A 19,417-nucleotide genomic window follows, 5' to 3' on the forward strand; every position below is an offset into this window, starting at 1 on the left:
GGCTTAAATTGAGATATCACCTTCGCGAGCATGTCTGTATCAAGCAGGGAAAATGAATCCATAGTGCCTTTGCGTGGTAGGCTAGGGCACATATCAAACTTCTCATCAAGTCTTGCTTGACTGATACCCAGCCTAATGTTAGTCATCTCTGAAATATGCCGCAAACTCATCACATTTAGATGTGGAGGAAAGTTCACATAGGTTTGCAGGGGTAGCATTTATCAGGCATTAAAGTTATGAACTAAATCATCACAAGAGGCAGGCAGAATAGGTGGTGGAGTATTGTTCATACACTCAATAAAATCTGTAGCAACTTCAGAGGTAAGATGGCGATTCTTAATGCGTTCAGTATTACCCTGTGCTATGGGCAATAAGGTAGTACAAAATACAGTGGTGATCAGATAAAGCAACAGAGGATATGTCAATAATAACAATAATAATGTAATAACYAGGTCCAGAGTATGGCCGTGGTAACATTTTGGATAAATTCCATAGAACTCAAAAGATTCCTGAATTCAATGGCCTTGGAGTCAGTCTCATTGACAAAATGAATATAAAAAAATAATAATAATAATTAAAAAAAAAATTAAAATCGCCCAACACAATGATTATATCATATTGTCTATTGTCCTTGAACTACTTCAGATAAATCAGTAAAGAAAGTAGGGCAGTGCTTTAGTGGCCTATACAGGGTTATGGCCCGCACTGGTGGCTGACATTTAAACAGTATAGCATGCTGCTCAAAAGATCCAAAGTCGCCAAACAAAATGTCCTTACAGCTGAGAGCATTAGTAAAAATAGAGGCTGTCCCACCACCCTTTTTCCCTTTTCTGATGAGTATGAAAAGCTGGAACCCCGGGGGGAGGCTTCAATAAGAGCGGCACAACAGGTCTGATGACAGCCATGTTTCAGTGAGAAACATGCCATCAACTTTGCGCTCAGCAATGTGGTCATTCATGAGAAAGGTTATACGTGATTACTCTAACATTTAAAAGCGCCATATTCAATAAGTGTGTGCCACTCTGCCCCTGGGGCATCTGCTTCGAGGTAACCAACGTAATAACAACCAAATTATTAAGAATCTGTCTACAATCTATCAGAATGCTAGGTGACAGTTTGTATAAACTCACTAGAAGGCGGAGTTAAAAGAACATAAATTAAGTTAGAATAACCATAGGGCAATTTCTACAGGAGTTGATATGCTTTCCAAGTCATCTGTTGCTTATTCTGACAAGGAGAACTGAAGCACTGCCAGACCCTCTCTGTCAGTCTCAAACAGTTTGCGATGTTGCTGGAAATAATCCTGGAACCTCTGCGGTTAGGGTGAATCCTGCAGCTTTTAAAAGTGCTGATTGCTCCCACAGCAAAATCATTTGTCACAAAAGAGGCATTCCTGTCATTGCAAAGTTTCTTCAGAGCAAAGAGTCGGCTGGATCCGTGCTGACTCCCGGTGCTGACTCCCGGGTTTGATAGCTGGATCGGATCTTCTTGGATAGATGAAGGGTGGCCAGACTGCCTTCCTGATCTCCTACACCTTGCGAGTGTACAGTTTCCCATGGGGCCACGGAGTTGAACTGAACATCTGTCCGTTGGATTGGGACAGAAACGCTGCCCGGCTCAGACACCTTTGCTATAGGAGGCATTTAAAACTGAGATTTGGTTTGCCTGGGTTACAGCAAGGTCAGTGTACTTAGAAAGCAGGTTATCCTTTTCTCGCAGCTGAGCTAACAGCTGGAGGATAGCTTCCCTAAGCTGCTTGATGGCGGTGCATTTAGAGCAGACAAATCCCTGTCTATTTTCCAGTTCCACCTTATCGTCATCTTGTGATTGTGTGGAAATCTCACACCTGAAGCATTTGTGCCCAGCCGTGGATAAAAACACCAGTGGCCTAGCACTGCTAGTGTTAGCCTGCTCCGTTTTCATTATGGCTAGCAGCTAACTGCTATTTAACAGGAATCCGGGACACAAACTTGCGGTCCCAGCCGTAAACGTTGAGCGCGTCACAGAATCCGTAGCAATAAACTTTAGTTAAGATTAACAAAATATATAAACAATTTCAAAGATTTTACTGAGTTACAGTTCATATAAGGAAATCAGTCAATTTAAAATTCATTAGGCCCTAATCCATGGATTTAACATGACTGAATACAGATATGCATCGGTTGGTCATAGATACCCTAAAAAGTAGGGCCGTGGATCATAAAACCAGTCAGTATCTGGTTTGCCTCATGCAGTGCAACACATCTCCTTCGCATAGAGTTGATCAGGCTGTTGATTGTGGAATGTTGTCCCACTCCCCTTCAATGGCTGTGCGAAATTGCTGGATATTGGCGGTAACTGACACGCTGTTGTATACGTCGATCCAGAGTATCCCAAACATGTTCAATTTGTGACATGTCTGGTAAGTATGCAGGCCATGGAAGAACTGGGACATTTTCAGCATTCARAAATTGTGTACAGATCCTTGCGACATGGGGTCATGCATTATCATGCTGAAACATGTGATGGCGGAAGATGAATGGAACAACAATGGGCCTCAGGATATCCTCACGGTATCTCTGTGCTTTCAAATTGCCATCGATAAAATGCAATTGTGTTCATTGTCTGTAGCTTATGCCTGCCCATACCATAACCCCACTGCCACCATGGGGCACTAGTTGACATCAGCAAACCACTGGCCCATATGACGCCATCTGACCGGTACAGTTGAAACTGGGATCTAGCCGTGAAGAGCACACATCTCCAGCGTGCCAGTSGCCATCAAAGGTGAGCATTTGCCCACTGAAGTTGGTTACAACGCCGAACTGCAGTCAGGTCAAGATCCTGGTGAGGACGACGAGCACGCAGATGAGCTTCCCTGAGACGGTTTCTGACAGTCKGTGCAGAAATTCTTCAGTTGTGCAAACCCACAGTTTCATCAGCTGTCCAGGTGAATGGTCTCAGACGAGCCCGCAGGTGAAGAAGCCGGATGTGGAGGTCCTGGGCTGGCGCGGTTACACGTGGTCTGCGGTTGTGAAGCCGGTTGGATGTACTGACAAATTCTCTAAAATGACATTGAGAAGACTTATGGTAGAGAAATGAAAATTCAATTCTCTGACAACAGCTCTGGTGGACATTCCTGCAGTCAGCATGCCAATTGCACATGTAATGAAACAGCAGGGAGCAGGTCTCGAACCCTCGACCTTCTAGCCCGAGGTCCGGCGCGCTATCGACTGTGCCGCAAAAGCATGCTCAAGCGGCAGAGTCGATTTCCGCGCTTATAAACCCAGGGTCGTTACACTACTCCCTCCTTTCAAAGAGCGCGTCCTCGCGCTAGCTTGCGACTTTACGTCTTACAGGAACGCGCTCACCGGCCAAGCACACGCACTGTCGTGGATGCGAGGTCCGATCACTTCAGACACCAATGTAATGAAACAGGCAGGGAAGCAGGTCTCGAACCCTCGACCTTTTAGCCCGAAGTCCAGTGCRCTATCGACTGTGCCGCAAAAGCATGCTCGTGCAGCAGAGTCGATTTCCGCGCTTATAAACCCAGGGTCGTTACACACACTCCCTCAAAAATTGCAACATCTGTGGCATTGTGTTGTGTGACAACACGGCACATTTTAAAGTGGCCTATTATTGTCACCATCACAAGGGGCACCTGTGTAATGATCATGCTGTTTAATCAGCTTCTTGATATGTCACACCTGTCAAGTGGATGGATTATTTTAGCAAAGGAGAAATGCTCACTAACAGGGATGTAAACCAATTTGTGCACAAAATTTGAGAAAAAYAAGATTTTTGTGCTTATGTAAAATGTCTGGGATCTTTGATTTCAGCTCATGAAACATGGGACCAACACTTTACATGTTGCATTCATATTTATGTTCAGTGTAGTTATTTTTGTAGTGTAGGTGTTTACTTACATCCAGTATAGGGCCGTTACAGTAGTGGCAGCGTGGGGAGAACAGGTTGTGGTAGTCCATCTCACAGTAGGGCGCTCCGTCACGCTCAAAGAAGTTTCTGGAACCTATCTCCTCCTGACAGTGGGTACACACAAAGTGCTCTGGGTGCCACGTGCGCCCCATGGCAGTAACCACCTGGACAAACAGAGACAGTATATTTACATTTACCATGCCAACAAAGCTCTGCAATTCAATTGAAAGTAACTTGAAGTTAAAGCGAGACCATGATCTTAGAAAGGCCACCAGAGCCTGATCTATGGCCCACCCAAGCACCTCACCTGTCCCACGATGGGTTTACAACAGGCCCCACACACTCCCTTGGCCACAGTCTGCACACCCAGTTTATGGAGGTCAGACTGCAGACTGCCGAGCATGTTGTCCAGCTTGTTGACCTGTGTTGGGGGGCCTCCAGGGCCACCTTTCCCCTGGGCCATGATCTGTCAAAAGATGGAGAGTGAGAGGACAGACACCAGAGCACAGTGCATTCTCTCATAAAAATACATCTGTACAAATAATTAAACAGTGGGTTTAATGAAGGAAACTGAAGGCAGTGAGAAAGAGAGAAGGCGTTCTGTTATAGAAATAGAAAAGGTAGAGAGAGCCATGCCTGCATTGGAGGCAAGATTGGGTCATATTCGGTTTGACAGCCCAATGGACACCAGGACCTTGGGGGAGGTGGTGGTGCAGGCTGCACTGGTGGAGGGGCACTGGGGCAGCAGGTGGAGGGGGCTCTGGCTTGGGGGCAGGGGGCTGCTGTACTGGGACCGGTGGGGTTGTACCAGAGGAGGTGGGGGAGGGATGGGTTCCTGGGGTGGAGGAGGTTGAGGAGGGGCGCAGGGGGGAGGGGGAGGAGGTAAGGGAGCAGGGGTCTGCTTAACAGGTGGGGGTCTCCTGGGTTCTTCTATAATAGGAGGGTGACGAGGGGCTGGGGGAGACTGGGGTGGGGAAATGACCCTCCTCTGAGGTATAGGTGACTCCGAGGGAATAATGATCTGAGAAGAGACAGACGATGACAGAGAGGGAGAGAGAAAATTAAAGGTAAAGAACGGAAAGTGAAACTTGAGAAGGTAAAAAAAATTTAAGAATATCTGGGATGGTGTGATCCTGTTGTGATCGTATCCAGGCTAACCTTGTCCACCTCATTCGCAGCCCCATCGCCACGGAAACGCTGTGGCTTAGACATGACGATGACGCCCTCAGTGAGCCAATCGTCCGGCTGCTTGCGCCGGCGGTCAGCCAATCGGCCAATCCCCAGCTTCCCCTGCAGCTCCTCTATGAGGCGGTCCTGTGAGCTGCTCTTGTTGACGATAATGGGGCCCATCCGCCCCCTCCGGGGGTGACCCTCTCGGTACATGGGGTGCACATTGGGGGTCTCCTTGGTGCGCCTAATCACGGACTTAAGCTAGAAGGAGAATGAGCATCAGGACTCCACTGTGATCCAGTTACAATACCACAGACCAGGTGAGTGGTTCAGTTCAGAGGAAGCACCATTCCAGTTCACTCAAAGCCAAAGGCAGCCATCTCCTCAAGGGTATCTATCAGCGGTGGGTAAAGGCATGTCCAAAGGAATGTGTCAGTGAGCTCAGAGTCACACTCCATGCTGTATTACATGCTCAGACCCCATCTCACCTCCCACCCATCACACAGTCCCATTTGTTCTCTGACCGTTAAGCAGAACATAGTTGGGCAAGATGGGGGCATCATGCTGACGCAACAAGTGAGGTAGTCATAGGATGCAGTCACAACTCAAATTGTTTGGTTTTAACAAGACATGCCAACAAAGGTCAAAGCCAGGCAGTACTGCTGAGCGATTAGTGCTTTTTCAAGTCGGTTCTATCATTAAAAAATGATCACGGTTTTCGGTTTAGATTATTAACGGACAAGTAGGCGGGGGCGCAATAGATTATTGTCATTGTAGCTAATTACCAGCTATTCTGTGCTTAACTATGTAGAATATTGGCCTGTTGGAAACTACAACTCCCTACTACATCGCACATCTATCTCTATAGAAACTGGGCCTCAAGCTCACAAAAAAATAAAAATTCAAACGGAATTCAAACTTAACAGACATTGGTCAATAAGTTGTTAAAAACAAACAAAAAAGAAGCGACATTTCGGTTAATTGCTCAGCACTACCAGGCAGTCAACAATAAGAGACTGCAGTAGCAGCGAACATCCAGACGTGCACATTGTAAGGACAGTATCTATACACACACAATTTCTCAAACAGATGTTTGGTATCAAACTAAGCCATTTCTGCCATCTCAGAAAGATAGTTTTATATGAATAACATTTAACTCCGTTGTTTCTACACGTGTTTGTGCAGAACAGCACAGTGTGGTGGTGAGAGCTGTCCCATACATGTCCAGATGCAGAGACCCTGTCCATGGTGGCAGGCTGCAGCAGAGGTAGGTCCATGGCAGCATCAGGAGTTCCAGGGCAGGAGGAGCCATCCAGGGACTCATCCATCCAGCTGGCCTCAGTCATCGGGGTCATGCTCCCATCTGTATAAGGTCTCTCTGTATAAGGAGTCATACTACCATCCAGTCCATCTTGGAGACACATGTTCAGCTCCACATCAGCCCAGTCCATGAGCTCCCTGTGCCCATCTATGTGTCCACTCATTACTGACCCATCCCGGGTAATTGTCCCCTCACGGGTACTTGCCCCATCCCGGGTACACCCGGTAGTGTCTGGTTGAACATCCCTTCTGTCTAAGGGCATGATGAGCTCCTCATGTACCTTCTGCACCACTTCCCTCTTCAGCTGAGGTGCCTCCCCCTTCAGCTGCASTGTGTCAGTAGGGACTCTATCGTTCTCCATCTTAGTGAAACTCATGGCCAGCAGCTTATCCAGGGCTTCATCCAGAGAGGGCTCAGCTGCAGGGACTGGCTCCAGAACTCTCCTGGAGATCTTGGGGCTGGTGAGAGCTGGGGGAGAGGGAGACTTGGGAGACGTGACCAGAGATGGTGAGGGGGCTTTAGAAGCAGTGAGAGGAGGGGTAGGACTCTTGGTGACAGAAGCATGGAGAGGTGAAGGAGTCTTGGAGATAGAGACAGGAACAGGACTAAGACTCTTGGTTGGAGTAGAGAAACATAGATCCATGTCAGTTAGGGGACTGGTGCTCTTGGTAACAGTAGGGGGAGTTGTACCAAGTTCTAGAAATTGACTATGGGGTTTTAAGGGGTTATGGTCCAGGGTGACACTGGCTGAGTTCAGTGATGGTTTAGCAGCATTAGGAGGACTTGGGTATGTGATAAGTGAAGGGTTGGAGTGGTTGAGGGCTACCAGAGACTTCTGACGAGATGACAGGATGGTCGCAGAGACGTCGATGACAACTTTTGGTTCTGGGCCACTCTCTGCAAATGACAGAGGGCTCTGGGAGGTTACAGTAGCTGGGGGAGGGCTTGATAATGAGGGATGTGGAGGGGACACTGCCCCCCCCGAGTCCCCAATGTCCTCCTCTATGTGCAGCTCCCAGGCAGGTAGAGAGAAAAGAGGAGAGTCACAGGCAGGTTGAGAGGGTGAGAGGGAGGAGGGGGCAGCAAGGGAGGAGCAGGTACGTGGAGGAGGATGGACCTCCAGAATGATACTGGGGGAGGTTCCTGCCTGATCAAGCTGAAGGTCAGAGTTCATAGACCCCAAGGAGCCGAGGACAGGCTAGAGGACAGGACAGGCAGGACAGAGGAAAGGGACACCACAAGAAGAGGAAGATATTAAAGAGAAATAATCAGATTAGAAAATAGATATAGAATTAAAAAGGTATCTACTAAAGGATTTTTCATGAGGTGATAAGAGGACAAGCGTAAGACACACACCTTGAAGTCGGAAAGGGAGGCCATGAGCTCATCAAGTTCGCGTGTGGCACAGGAAGCTGACATTCTGGCCTGCTGCTGAGAGGAAGAGTCCAACTCATTGTGAAGAACAGAGGGGCTGCAGAATACACAAACAAAACATGATCACACACAAACCAACATTGACCTCCTCATTTTTCATTTCATCCTAATATGTGATCAGATGGAGCACCCAAACACAGGCTACAGTTGATTATTAACATGATCTCATTGCTAGCTAGCTTGTATCCTATAATTCAAGGTGATGAAACTCCTTTTCCATCTGTGTTTCTTGAATAGGAGTAACTGCCAATCTGTTTACCTGGGAGTGGGTACAGAGCCCTCCAGCTCATCCAGCAGACTCTCCACAGTGGGCCGGCCCTCCTCCACCGCCTGGCTCCCATTCCGTTTGGTCTTCTCCTGAGACAGAGGGCTCACCATGATGTCAGGGGGACCCCCGTTCTCCTGCACATAGTGGGTTATGCTGCAGGACGGCAGGGGTGGGGCTGTTTCCTCTGTGGGTAGAAAGGACAGTGGGACATGATATCATCACAGTATTATGCAGTAAACACATACTGCAAAGACAAGACCACCCATGGCACAGAGAATGACAGATATAAGTTCCGCTTAGGTAGCATAAACACCAAAACCTAGTGAAAAATGATGTAGGATGTGTTTAGCTGTCTGTGTACCTGTGGTGGGGAAGGAGGGAGAGTTCTGCTGGACAGCGTTGAGCTCCAGGAGCAGCCTGTCCAGCTCTGACAGGTTGCTGCCCAGAGCTGAGCTCATAGCAGCCGCAGACTGGTCAGCAGACTTCTGTTTGTTGGGGAAACTGACAGAGGYAGAGAGACAATGGTTGTCAATTGTGGTTGAGTATAAAACAGTGACAGACGGTATAGTAGCCTCCCAGTGGGGGTCCCTTCCTAGAGATCTGTTCCTATGGCCCTCCTGCCTACCTGTAGACGTGGTCCTCTTCAATGTGGGACAGGGGCGGGCTGCTACTGTCCCTGGACCATAAGCTCTTCGGAGCTGAACCCAAGGACTGCAGAGGAGAACATTCACTAAGTTTAGTAGTGAAAAGCCATTTAATGAATGAGATGTGTGAGTCTGAGTTGTGGTTCTGAGGTACAGTATGACTGACCTGTTGGGAGGAGTGGTGGGAGTCCAGGGAGTCTATCACAGAGCCATTCAGAGCCTCAGCCGAGGGAGGGGGTGGCACCGGGGGAGGGACTGACACATCCTGGTAGGAGTTCCCTCCAGTGGGGAAGGAGTAGGGGGTCTCCTCAGACAGGAACACAGGATGCTTGGAGATGTGGGACGTCGTGGATTCCAGGTCCGCCAACAAAGCGTCTGAGAAGGAAAGAGATACCTCCATTGTTACACAGCATACGCTCAGTCAAACATTACAGACAGAAATACACAAACCAAGGCTGCCTCTATCATTACATCAATACAAAATGTGTTTTTTTTWAAGATTGAGGGTGGACATTTGTTTACCCTCTTTCTGGAGCAAATCATTCACAGAAGACCAAGATGCAACACGACTTCTATGCTTAGCATCAATGTGAATAGCTTGACAGATTTAGTTATTTTGCCTCCATTAGACTGAAAATAATTCAAAGCACCCAGCATATGGGCCTCTCCAGCTGGAGTCTACTGAGCGGTGGGTGTCTGTAAACTAACAATGCCTATACGTACCTGTTTAGGCCCTGTCATCATCACAGCTCGACACAAAGCCCCAGTGTCATTTCTAAACCCACTACAGTCTGGTTAACATCTCCCCTGAAACCCCCACCTTCCTCGCTCCATCAATCTTTCCATCAGGCCCTAAAAATATATTGCTGCTGTCAGTAAGTACCTGGCTATCCATCTTTGCTTGTCCATTGTTCCTTCCGTCCGATTGTCTTCCTAACAGAAAAACACCTTTCTTAACCTGTTGCTCTTTTCAAAAGGCTTTGTGTGAGTGTGGACATCAGACAGACATCACATACATCTCCAGGGCCATCCTGTGTACAGCATTAGTGTCCCCTGGACCACCAGAACAAAATAGACCCTTACATCACACACTCCATCCATCTTCAGTCAGTCAAGCATAGCCTGTTAAAATGTTCCTGTTCATACTAGATGGGACGGTGTCAAAGGGAATCCTTGTAATCAACTCCATATAACAGAACTAAGTCAATTCAAAAGCCACCCCATAAGACTAGTTTCTCTGAATCATATGAGCCAATTTACATAAATGAGCTTCAAACCAAGAGAACATTAAAATGGCTAAACTAAATTATATGATAAATGGACAGTCCGTAAGATGCCAACATTACGACAACTTTATGAGGTGAACAACAAATAGACAAATCATTTTTTACAGACCACAGTCCAAAAGTCCCTCTTCAGTCACACACACAAAATCCTCTTTGCAAGAAGAAAAACAAAGCAAAACAAAACTGACACGAAATGAAGATGAAATAAAGTTAACAGAATATTCAAGCTTTTCTGGGTAAAATGCCCCCTTACTATCCTCCTGATATGCCACCTGACAGATCCAGTACCCAGAAGTGTGTGCAACAGGGATGCAGCCAGAGAGGGACTGAGATGGACAGAGAGGACAGAGAGGACTAGCTAGTGTCCTGTCTGTTGAGGGTGTGGTTTGGAGGCAGGGGAGACAAAGACACACTGGATATTAACCCCTACAATATTTTGTTTCTTTATTTATTTAACAAGGCAAGTCAGGTTAAGAACAAATTCTTATTTACAATGACGGCCTACCCCGGCCAAACCCGGMCGACGCTGGGCCAACTGTGCTCCGCCCTCCAACTCACCCCAGGGATACCTTTCTCACTCATAAAAATAAAGTCTGTGTCTACTTCTGTAAACAGTCCATTTTTTTGCTCCATTTTCAAAAATAATTCCCAGAAAGATTTGTAAAAATTGCCATCAACTAGACGTCAACGACATCTCTATTGTTCATCCTTAACAACTTTATTTTAATAGAACTACGTTACAATTGCTCTGTGGGAACAGAGCTTTCAGTTGAACCTATTCACCACCGCAGAGCTTTCAGTTGAACCTATTCACTACCGCAGAGCTTTCAGTTGAACCTATTCACTACCACAGAGCTTTCAGTTGAACCTATTCACTACCACAGAGCTTTCAGTTGAACCTATTCACTACCACAAGAGCTTTCAGTTGAACCTATTCACTACCACAGAGCTTTCAGTTGAACCTATTCACTACCACAGAGCTTTCAGTTGAACCTATTCACTACCACAGAGCTTTCAGTTGAAGCTATTCACTACCACAGAGCTTTCAGTTGAAGCTATTCACTACCACAGAGCTTTCAGTTGAAGCTATTCACTACCACAGTACTTCCCCCACTGTTCATTCAAACCAGAGACCCCAACCAGTAGCTAGGTGTTTACGTCATGTAGTTAAACCACATGGGTGCTACATCTATTTAAAGCTGTAAGTTCAGCAAGTAAGTCTGCTCAAAATAAGCTGCACCTGGTGCTAATACGCTGAACAAGAACTTACTAAAGTGGACGTCATCACCCTTACAATAAAGCCCAACGAAAAAAATAATAATAATAAAATATTTTTTTATTTAAATCACTGGTTATCTCCCTATCCGGGTCATTCACTTCGGAATTGATATCTTACACATTATGGTGTGGTTTCCCAATAAAAGTTAATACTAAAATAATAAAAATTGCACATGGCTAACCAGGTATGATATAGAGTACACAGAAGAACTTCATGACCTTACTCCTGGCAGCGAGRAAGAGTAGAGACACCGCCAAGTTCCTCAGTATCTGTTGCCAGACTGGGATCTCTATTCTCTGCCTAGTACCACTAGACTACCCCGCGTTGCTACTACATCTGTGACACTGGCCAACCCCTGTGGTACTGATCAGTCAGAGATCTCAGTCCACATCTGATTAAGTGTTTCAAGCAACGTATAGACTAATGTCAAGGWAATAGCTAGCTCGATGACATACAGCGAAAGCTGGTACCCACTACCCACCTTCATTGTAAAGGTATTGTTTGTTAACAAACTAAAGAACAATGAGTAGAGGATATTTAAATCATAGCTAGAGGTCAGCCGCAATACACTTGCCTGTAGTGCTTTAGGTCAAGGCTACACTGACATTCGTCTTTACTGGAGTGTGAAAGTGGAAATACCACTGGAATAAATTTGTGTTGATTGTCTCTCCTATGGGAGGCAGCAATGAGTCTGACACAGATGAACTGTAAAATGGTATGTGGCCTGAGTTGGTCTGGGGGGAGTTAGTGGCATTAAGAATGCAACAAAGTACTGTAAGGGGTAGGGGAAAAGGTTAYGAGATGGGTCAAATCCAATAATTTCAAAGGAAATCCTGACTACTTTTGGGAAAAAAAGTATTATACAACTGTTCATTTTAATGGGAAACATTTATTCTGCCATTTGGGGATTCTAAGCAGGGCTAAATGCCAGAGACATCAGTTCATCTGACTTTATTTATTGCAGCTTCTATGACCTAAATAGATTTGCAATACATTCCTGTCCTGCCTTTTCATTGAAAGCATCTTAACATAAAGTCAGTGTTCAAACATAGGCCAACAGCCTTGTGTTGTGTGCATACTGTATGTGCATTCTTTGGGTGGTGGGTACGTGTAGATTCTTGCCTCTGTCCATAGTCCCCCTCCTCCTAACCGTACCAAAGCCCTGCAGTCTTTATCTGATAGGTGGGAAGGTACATGGAGAATTCCACACATTCCACTGTCCGGCTCCGAGAAAGAAAGCAGCCAGGGAAAGAGAGGAGGGTGGCAGAGGAGAGGCATGAGGTGGAGGCCAAGAATGGAAGAGAGGGATGATTTGGTTTACCCAGGGACTATAAATATCAGTAATATGAAATCTACATGAAATTAACAAATATTAAGATAAAAACACAGAATACAATGTTTTGTAATACAGGCTATAATTGGCAAGACAGAAACCATCAGTCAATCAATTAGTTGCAATACGACTAGGTTCCAGATGAGAGAGGAATGCAGAGAAGAAAAAAAATGAAGAAAAATCTGGCTGTTTAGTTTTAAAACAATCAAAGTACTACTCTATAATTTAGATAACAGGGCCAGATCAAAAAGTACCACATACTTTAAATTGAGAGATGTCAATTTCTATTACCAATGGCAGGCCCAGAGTGCCATGCTTCCCAGGTTAACAGACARGCAGGCCAGACAGGCAAGCTAATCTTTCCCACATCTTTAACACATTGGATACAGTGATGGGCCACCAGGGTCCACAACTCACCTGTTTATAGCTGTGGGCAGAACTGGCCACAGCCCCACGTAGAAAGTAACACTATCCGGCCTTCCCAACATGATATTTATATCAATCAGGAGAGACAGGGGCCAGAGAGGGGTGGAGAGAGAAATACCACAGAGGAGAATAGCAGATAGGAAAGGGGGAGAGGGATTATWCAGCACAGAGAGAGAAGGGTGAACAGTGAGTGTAAAGACATACTGAAGGGAGTACAGACACAGTGAGAGAGGGAGTGGTGTGGTGTCTCAGAGAAAGACAGAAAGATCTTGAAGCAAGATGGGGTCAATGGCTTCAAAATAATCCCCACCAAAAATACCCGCCCAAGCAGYCCCATATCCGAAAGATGACACTCCCCTGRAGAGAGTGCTGGACCAAAATAAAAGCACTTCCCCACAGGCCAGTAAATCAGATGACAGGGGAAAGTCTAAAAGACCATTTTGACACACAGTCACGCTTAGACATTGAGAACAAACTCGCACCAATAGATGACCAACACACACAACTACCAYGAGTTTGTGTGTGAAAAGCTCAAGGATAGACGGTCTTGTTTCTCTTCTCCAAGTTCAGCTTGTGCAACAACACTGAATCAAACCAACCAACCTCCAAAAACAGCCAGCCATCTTCCATGCTCTGTGGCCCTGTGGAATCCTCCACACTGAGCTCTTTGAACAACATGCCCTGGGGGGTCCCAGCCTGAGTAATGTGGGAAGAATCTAGCAGGAACTCAGATTCCTGCTCCATTACATTAACCCATCAGGAAAATAATTAGCACTGTTCTCAGAGCCAAGAAACAAGGCCAGAGAGAGAGGGGAAAGTGACAGAGAGAGAGTGAGAGAGAGAGAGTGAGAGAGAGAAACAGTTGAGGAAATAAAGGCAAAAGAGGTGGGAGTGTGGGGGGTAGGAAAGAGGGCGTGACTAACTTTTATTGGTCAAAAATGTCCATAACAGCAGTGGCAGAGCATTCATTTCCTGGCCCTGAACACAGATTCTGCTCATTGTTTTCTCTTATGTTTCCTCAGGATGTGAGGCAGGGTCTGTTGCCTAAGCGATGAGGTCAGCCATGCAGCTCCCCTCCCCAGACTCAGAACAGGATGGGTGTGGAAGGAGCACAGAAAGAGCACAAGGACTGGACTGATTTACAGACAGGACCCTCGCATTAGTTCAGAAGGCAGGCCCACACAAACATACAGTAGTGGTAGGCATACAGGGAGAAACCCTACAGGTCCCTGGGGGTGATGAATAGTCTGGTAACACTTGCCCACTGCTGACATACTGAAATACAGAAACGCACCAACTGCCAAAGTTGTAAGGACAGCTATGTTGTCTAAGTTACAGAGTGTGGTTGGCAAATATCGTAAACATTTAGGACCACTAGTGTTGGGCGGTATCCAGATTTTCATTCCATTTCTGTACCATACCGGAGTATATGGTATTACCAAATGTGCACACAAGGGGCGCTATAGAAAATATGTTTTTTGGGGGATGCACAAAACAATTTAGGCACCAGGGATGTTGATCCAGGAGGGAATTGAATGTCTCTGTTTGAGGAGGGAATTGAATGTCTCCAAGAAGCTTGATATCTAGCCACTTAGCTAGTAAACCAAATACATAGCTGGAGCCCTGAGCTAGATATAATTTGACACATCTTATATTTCTTATAGTTATACTTAACATAGTTATAAGCAGTGGCATAGCACCCCCCTCCAAAAAAAGAGATATATATTTTATAAACAGTATTTAAAATGATACCATCTGTATTTCGAAATAGACATTTTAAACCGTATACCGGGGTATCGCCTAAGGACCACACCATTTAATGTGCACCCAGTCCACTCTTGAACAAGGGAATATGGCAATTTTTCTACAAGGTAATCAACGAATAGAGTCCACATCTCCTCAAAAGAGGATAGTCCATGTAGCCATTTGGTTATCTGCCATGACCCTTTTTGGACTAACTTTGACTCATCACATATGCTGATGGTACTTTTTACCCTCTGTCACTTTAATCCTAGTTATATGTACATATTTACCTCAATCACCTCATACCCCTGCACATGGACTCAATACTGGTAACCCTTGTATATAGCCAGGTTATTGTTACTCATTGTGTATCTATTATTAAGMATTTTACTTTTCTATTATTTATCTTTCTTTCGTTCTGCATTGTTAAGGGCCCGTAAGTAAGCATTTCACTGTTAGTCCACACCGGTTGTTCACGAAGCATGTCAAAAATAAAATGTGATTACTGTTCAACAGACTGCAACGTTGCCTCTCCTGTAATGTTGTCCTCTCAACCAGCTGCCCACCTACACACCACCCACCACTCTTATCTTGATGACTGGTCATGACATAAACAAAGGCTGCTTCAGCCCACAGGGACAGCCCATCTGTGTTTCCCAAGCATGGAGAGTCAATCATACAGGCTCCTGAGGAATTCACACAGAGAGGAGAGTGGGGACACGCCACACAAACACGCCAGTAAGACAGGCCATCTGACACTGACTGTCACATGTGGGTAAAGACTCACATCTGGGAGAAAGCTTGGCTGCACTGCAGCCACATCAGTAATGGTTCTGGGCTTTGGGCTGGACCTGGCCACCACCTGATCGGAGCTGCGTGAGACATGTCTGAGTCTCTGGAACGTTCACATGCCTTGTCTAACCTAGGGTTGCTCACACGGTACAACAGAATCCCCCTTGCTTTTTGGGAGGGTAGGAAATGGGGACATCTCTGGTACACTGGGCCAAGTAGAAAGAGGAGAGGATGGGATGATTGGGTTACGCAGCTCTACGTCCTCAGAGGCATCCCTGCAGAGACCAGGGAATAGGGTTTTACTAGGACACAGTAGGACTGACTGAGGGTACCGGTTTGTGAAGAGCCCTATCTTTACAGGGCCAGTGTGGAACAGTGGTGGGAGTTGGTGAGCCGTAACYCAGTAAGTATTTGGCCTTGATGTTAAGACATTCCACAGCAGCCTCTCCCCCTCCCTCAGGCCTGGCTTCCCCCGACTTAAGTGAGACAGCAGGCTCCCTCTCAGTTAACAATCAGTCCTTTCACTGGCCCAGAGCAGMTTTACCATTTAATGAGCCATGGAGGTATTCTCAGATCAGGCCAAGCTCAAAAWAGGTCTCCTCATCCCTCCACTTAAACATTTCAAAAACACATCTGACTGACACATGCTATTTTGGGTCATTCATGCAGAACTCAAAATAGGCWAATTCAAATGGGTGCTGGACTCTTAATTAAAAATATTACTTTGTTGTMCATTTCCTTTAAGAGAATGAAAATGTGTATCACCTGATCAGCTCAATCAASCGAGACACACACTCACCCACACCCTGATGTCTCGGTTGTGTCAGTGAGATGTGTTTTTGAATTGTTTAAGTTGTAAGAACAGGACAGAGCCATCCGTTGGTTGCTGGACTTTCTAGCCTCTTAGCTATATGCCTCCACTCTGTGCATGAAGATGAAAGCAATTGCATTTGTTCAATAACACCCTGTCTAATCTAGGCAGCTTTAGTGAACTGGCCACCAGATGAAATCTGTAAAAACAAAATGACTTCTAAGTGTAGTYGCACCAGAGGTCAAGGGGCGCTGAATTGTGAGAGATTATTGGTCAGCTATCTTGTCACAGAAAATAGACTGAAGGATAAAATGTTGGCATGGGGAGGGGAGGGGGGGGGGGGGGCATACTCTACAACAGAGCCCATCAGCCAGCATGATCAGCCAGATGCTTGGTCCCTAAAATGCACTGACACATGATCTGTGTGTACAAGTATGAACGGTGCAGGTTGGCGTACAGTAAGCTCTGCTATTTGAGGTATGCCGGTTCCAAGTGTTTGGGTAAATATCTCTAGTGCATATCTGTATCTGAAAAAGTTCTCTAGTCTTTTGAAGACCCATATTGCTGCAGATCTGTAGGATACTCTAATGTCTGAGTATGTACTCTAAACATGACTACCCAGCTAACAAACATTCCCACAACTTTAGAGAACGTTCCCGTAAGTCTCAATAGGTCATTAACTAACGTTATCTCCTGTCTCTTATACACATCTAGATGTGTATAAGAGACAGACAGTAAGCTCTGCTATTTGAGGTATGCCGGTTCCAAGTGTTTGGGTAAATATCTCTAGTGCATATCTGTATCTGAAAAAGTTCTCTAGTCTTTTGAAGACCCATATTGCTGCAGATCTGTAGGATACTCTAATGTCTGAGTATGTACTCTAAACATGACTACCCAGCTAACAAACATTCCCACAACTTTAGAGAACGTTCCCGTAAGTCTCAATAGGTCATTAACTAACGTTATGTTTGACCCCGTTTTAATCTTACTCCTGAATCAGTATGATAAACTATTTTGTAATTTTTCCACATTACCTGTCAAGAAGATGGAAGGTTGCTCAGCTAAATAGAATTAATAAATACTGATCATTTATGAGGTAGTGGAAAGGTTGTCAATTTGTGCTCAAGGTATAATCCTACAGATTCCCATCTTTCAATGAGAAACTGATTTTAATTAGATACTTTTGGTCATGTAGTGTACGTAGACACCTGCTTGTCAAACATCTCATTACAAAATCATGGCCATTAATATGGAGTGGTCCCCCTTTGCTGCTTTAACAGCCTCCATTCTTCTGGGAAGGCTTTCCACTAGACGTTGGAACATTGTTCTGGGGACTTGCGTCCATTCAGCCACAAGAGAATTAGTGAGGTCGGGCACTGATGTTGGGCGATTAGGCCTGGCTCGCAGTCGGCGTTCCAATTCATCCCAAAGGAGTTTGATGGGGTTGAGGTCAGGGCTCTGTGCAGGCCAGTCAAGTTCTTCTACACCAATCTAGTCAAATCATTTCTGTCTGGACCTCACTTTGTGCACCGGGGCATTGTCATGCTGAAACAGGAAAGGGCCTTCCCTGAACTGTTGCCACAATGTTGGAAGCACAGAATCGTCTAGAATGTCWATGTGTTAAGGATTTCCCTTCACTGGAACTAAGGGGCCTAGCCCAAACCATGAAAACACCCCCAGACCATTATTCCTCTCCCACYAAGTTTGTGTGGCCTACCACTTCGCAGCTGAGCCATTGTTGCTCCTAGACATTTCCACTTCACAATAACAGCAATTACAGTTGACAAGGGCAACTCTAGCAGGGCAGAGTTGGGGGGGTAGCCATTTGATCACCTGTTCAGGAGTCTTATGGCTTGGGGATGAAAACTGTTGAGAAGCCTTTTTGTCCTAGACTTGGCACTCCGGTACCGCTTGCCATGCGGTAGTAGAGAGAACAGTCTATGACTGGGGTGGCTGGGGTTTTTGACAATTTTTAGGGCCTTCCTCAGACACCGCCTGGTGTAGAGGTCCTGGATGGCAGGCAGCTTAGCCCCAGTGATGTACTGGGCCGTACGCACTGCCCTCTGTAGTGCATTGCGGTCGGAAGCCGAGCAATTGCCGTACCAGGCAGTGATGCAACCAGTCAGGATGCTCTCGATGTTGCAGCTGTAGAACCTTTTGAGGATCTCAGGGGCCATGGCAAATCTTTTTAGTTTCCTGAGGGTGAATAGGCTTTGTAGTGCCCTCTTCACAACTGTCTTGGTGTGTTTGGACCATTCTAGTTTGTTGTTGATGTGGACGCCAAGGAATTTGAAGCTCTCAACCTGTTCCACTACAGCCCCGTCAATGAGAATGGGTGCGTGCTCGGTCCTCCTTTWCCTGTAGTCCACAATCATCTCCTTAGTTTTGGTTACGTTGAGGGATAGGTTGTTATTCTGGCACCACCCAGCCAGGTCTCTGACCTCCTCCCTATAGGCTGTCTCATCGTTGTCGGTGATCAGGCCTACCACTTGTGTCGTCTGCAAACTTAATGATGGTGTTGGAATCGTGCCTGGCCATGCAGTTGTGGGTGAACCGGGAGTACAGGAGGGGACTGAGCATGCACCCCTGGGGAGCTCCAGTGTTGAGGATCAGCGTGGCAGATATGTTGCTACCGACCCTCACCACCTGGGGGCAGCCCATCAGGAAGTCCAGGATCCAGTTGCATAGGGAGGTGTGTAGTCCCARGATCCTTAGCTTAGTGATGAGCTTTGAGGGTACTATGGTGTTGAACGCTGAGCTGTAGTCAATGAATAGCATTCTCACATAAGTGTTCCTTTTGTCCAGGTGGGAAAGGGCAGTGTGGAGTGCAATAGAGATTGCATCATCTGTGGATCTGTTTGGGCGATACGCAAATTGGAGTGGGTCTAGGGTTTCTGGGATAATGGTGTTGATGTGAGCCATTACCAGCCTTTCAAAGCACTTCATGGCTACGGACATGAGTGCTACGGGTCTGTAGTCATGTTGCCTTTGTGTT

The 19,417-nt window shown here is 46.1% G+C and overlaps 2 protein-coding genes across 2 annotated transcripts in view; both read right to left on the minus strand.

The window, feature by feature from the left end:
- Window positions 1-19,417, minus strand: part of LOC111974153 (paxillin) — a 33,573-nt gene that overhangs the window by 8,067 nt on the left and 6,089 nt on the right. Inside the window, 7 exon segments of the mRNA XM_024001776.2 lie at window positions 3,906-4,079; window positions 4,223-4,381; window positions 7,763-7,877; window positions 8,100-8,292; window positions 8,470-8,609; window positions 8,734-8,819; window positions 8,919-9,127. Of these exon segments, the coding sequence (XP_023857544.2) occupies window positions 3,906-4,079; window positions 4,223-4,381; window positions 7,763-7,877; window positions 8,100-8,292; window positions 8,470-8,609; window positions 8,734-8,819; window positions 8,919-9,127 (1,076 nt within the window).
- Window positions 4,392-6,064, minus strand: LOC139028796 (uncharacterized). Its single transcript, XM_070446983.1, has 2 exons — window positions 5,074-6,064; window positions 4,392-4,936 (listed from the first exon to the last, which is right to left on the minus strand). Exons 1-2 carry the CDS (start codon window positions 5,296-5,298, stop codon window positions 4,574-4,576), a joined length of 588 nt encoding a protein of 195 aa, XP_070303084.1. The 5' UTR covers window positions 5,299-6,064; the 3' UTR covers window positions 4,392-4,573.

The sequence above is a fragment of the Salvelinus sp. IW2-2015 genome, linkage group LG15, assembly GCF_002910315.2.
Source record: "Salvelinus sp. IW2-2015 linkage group LG15, ASM291031v2, whole genome shotgun sequence".
NCBI classification, from domain to species: Eukaryota; Metazoa; Chordata; class Actinopteri; order Salmoniformes; family Salmonidae; genus Salvelinus; species Salvelinus sp. IW2-2015.

Excerpts from the sequence above, each read along its gene's own strand:
- LOC139028796 (XM_070446983.1), bottom strand. The coding sequence starts at position 5,298 with ATGTACCGAGAGGGTCACCCCCGGAGGGGGCGGATGGGCCCCATTATC. Across the intron at positions 4,937-5,073 it reads CTGCGAATGAGGTGGACAAG|ATCATTATTCCCTCGGAGTC; the intron begins GTTAGCCTGGAT and ends GTCTCTTCTCAG.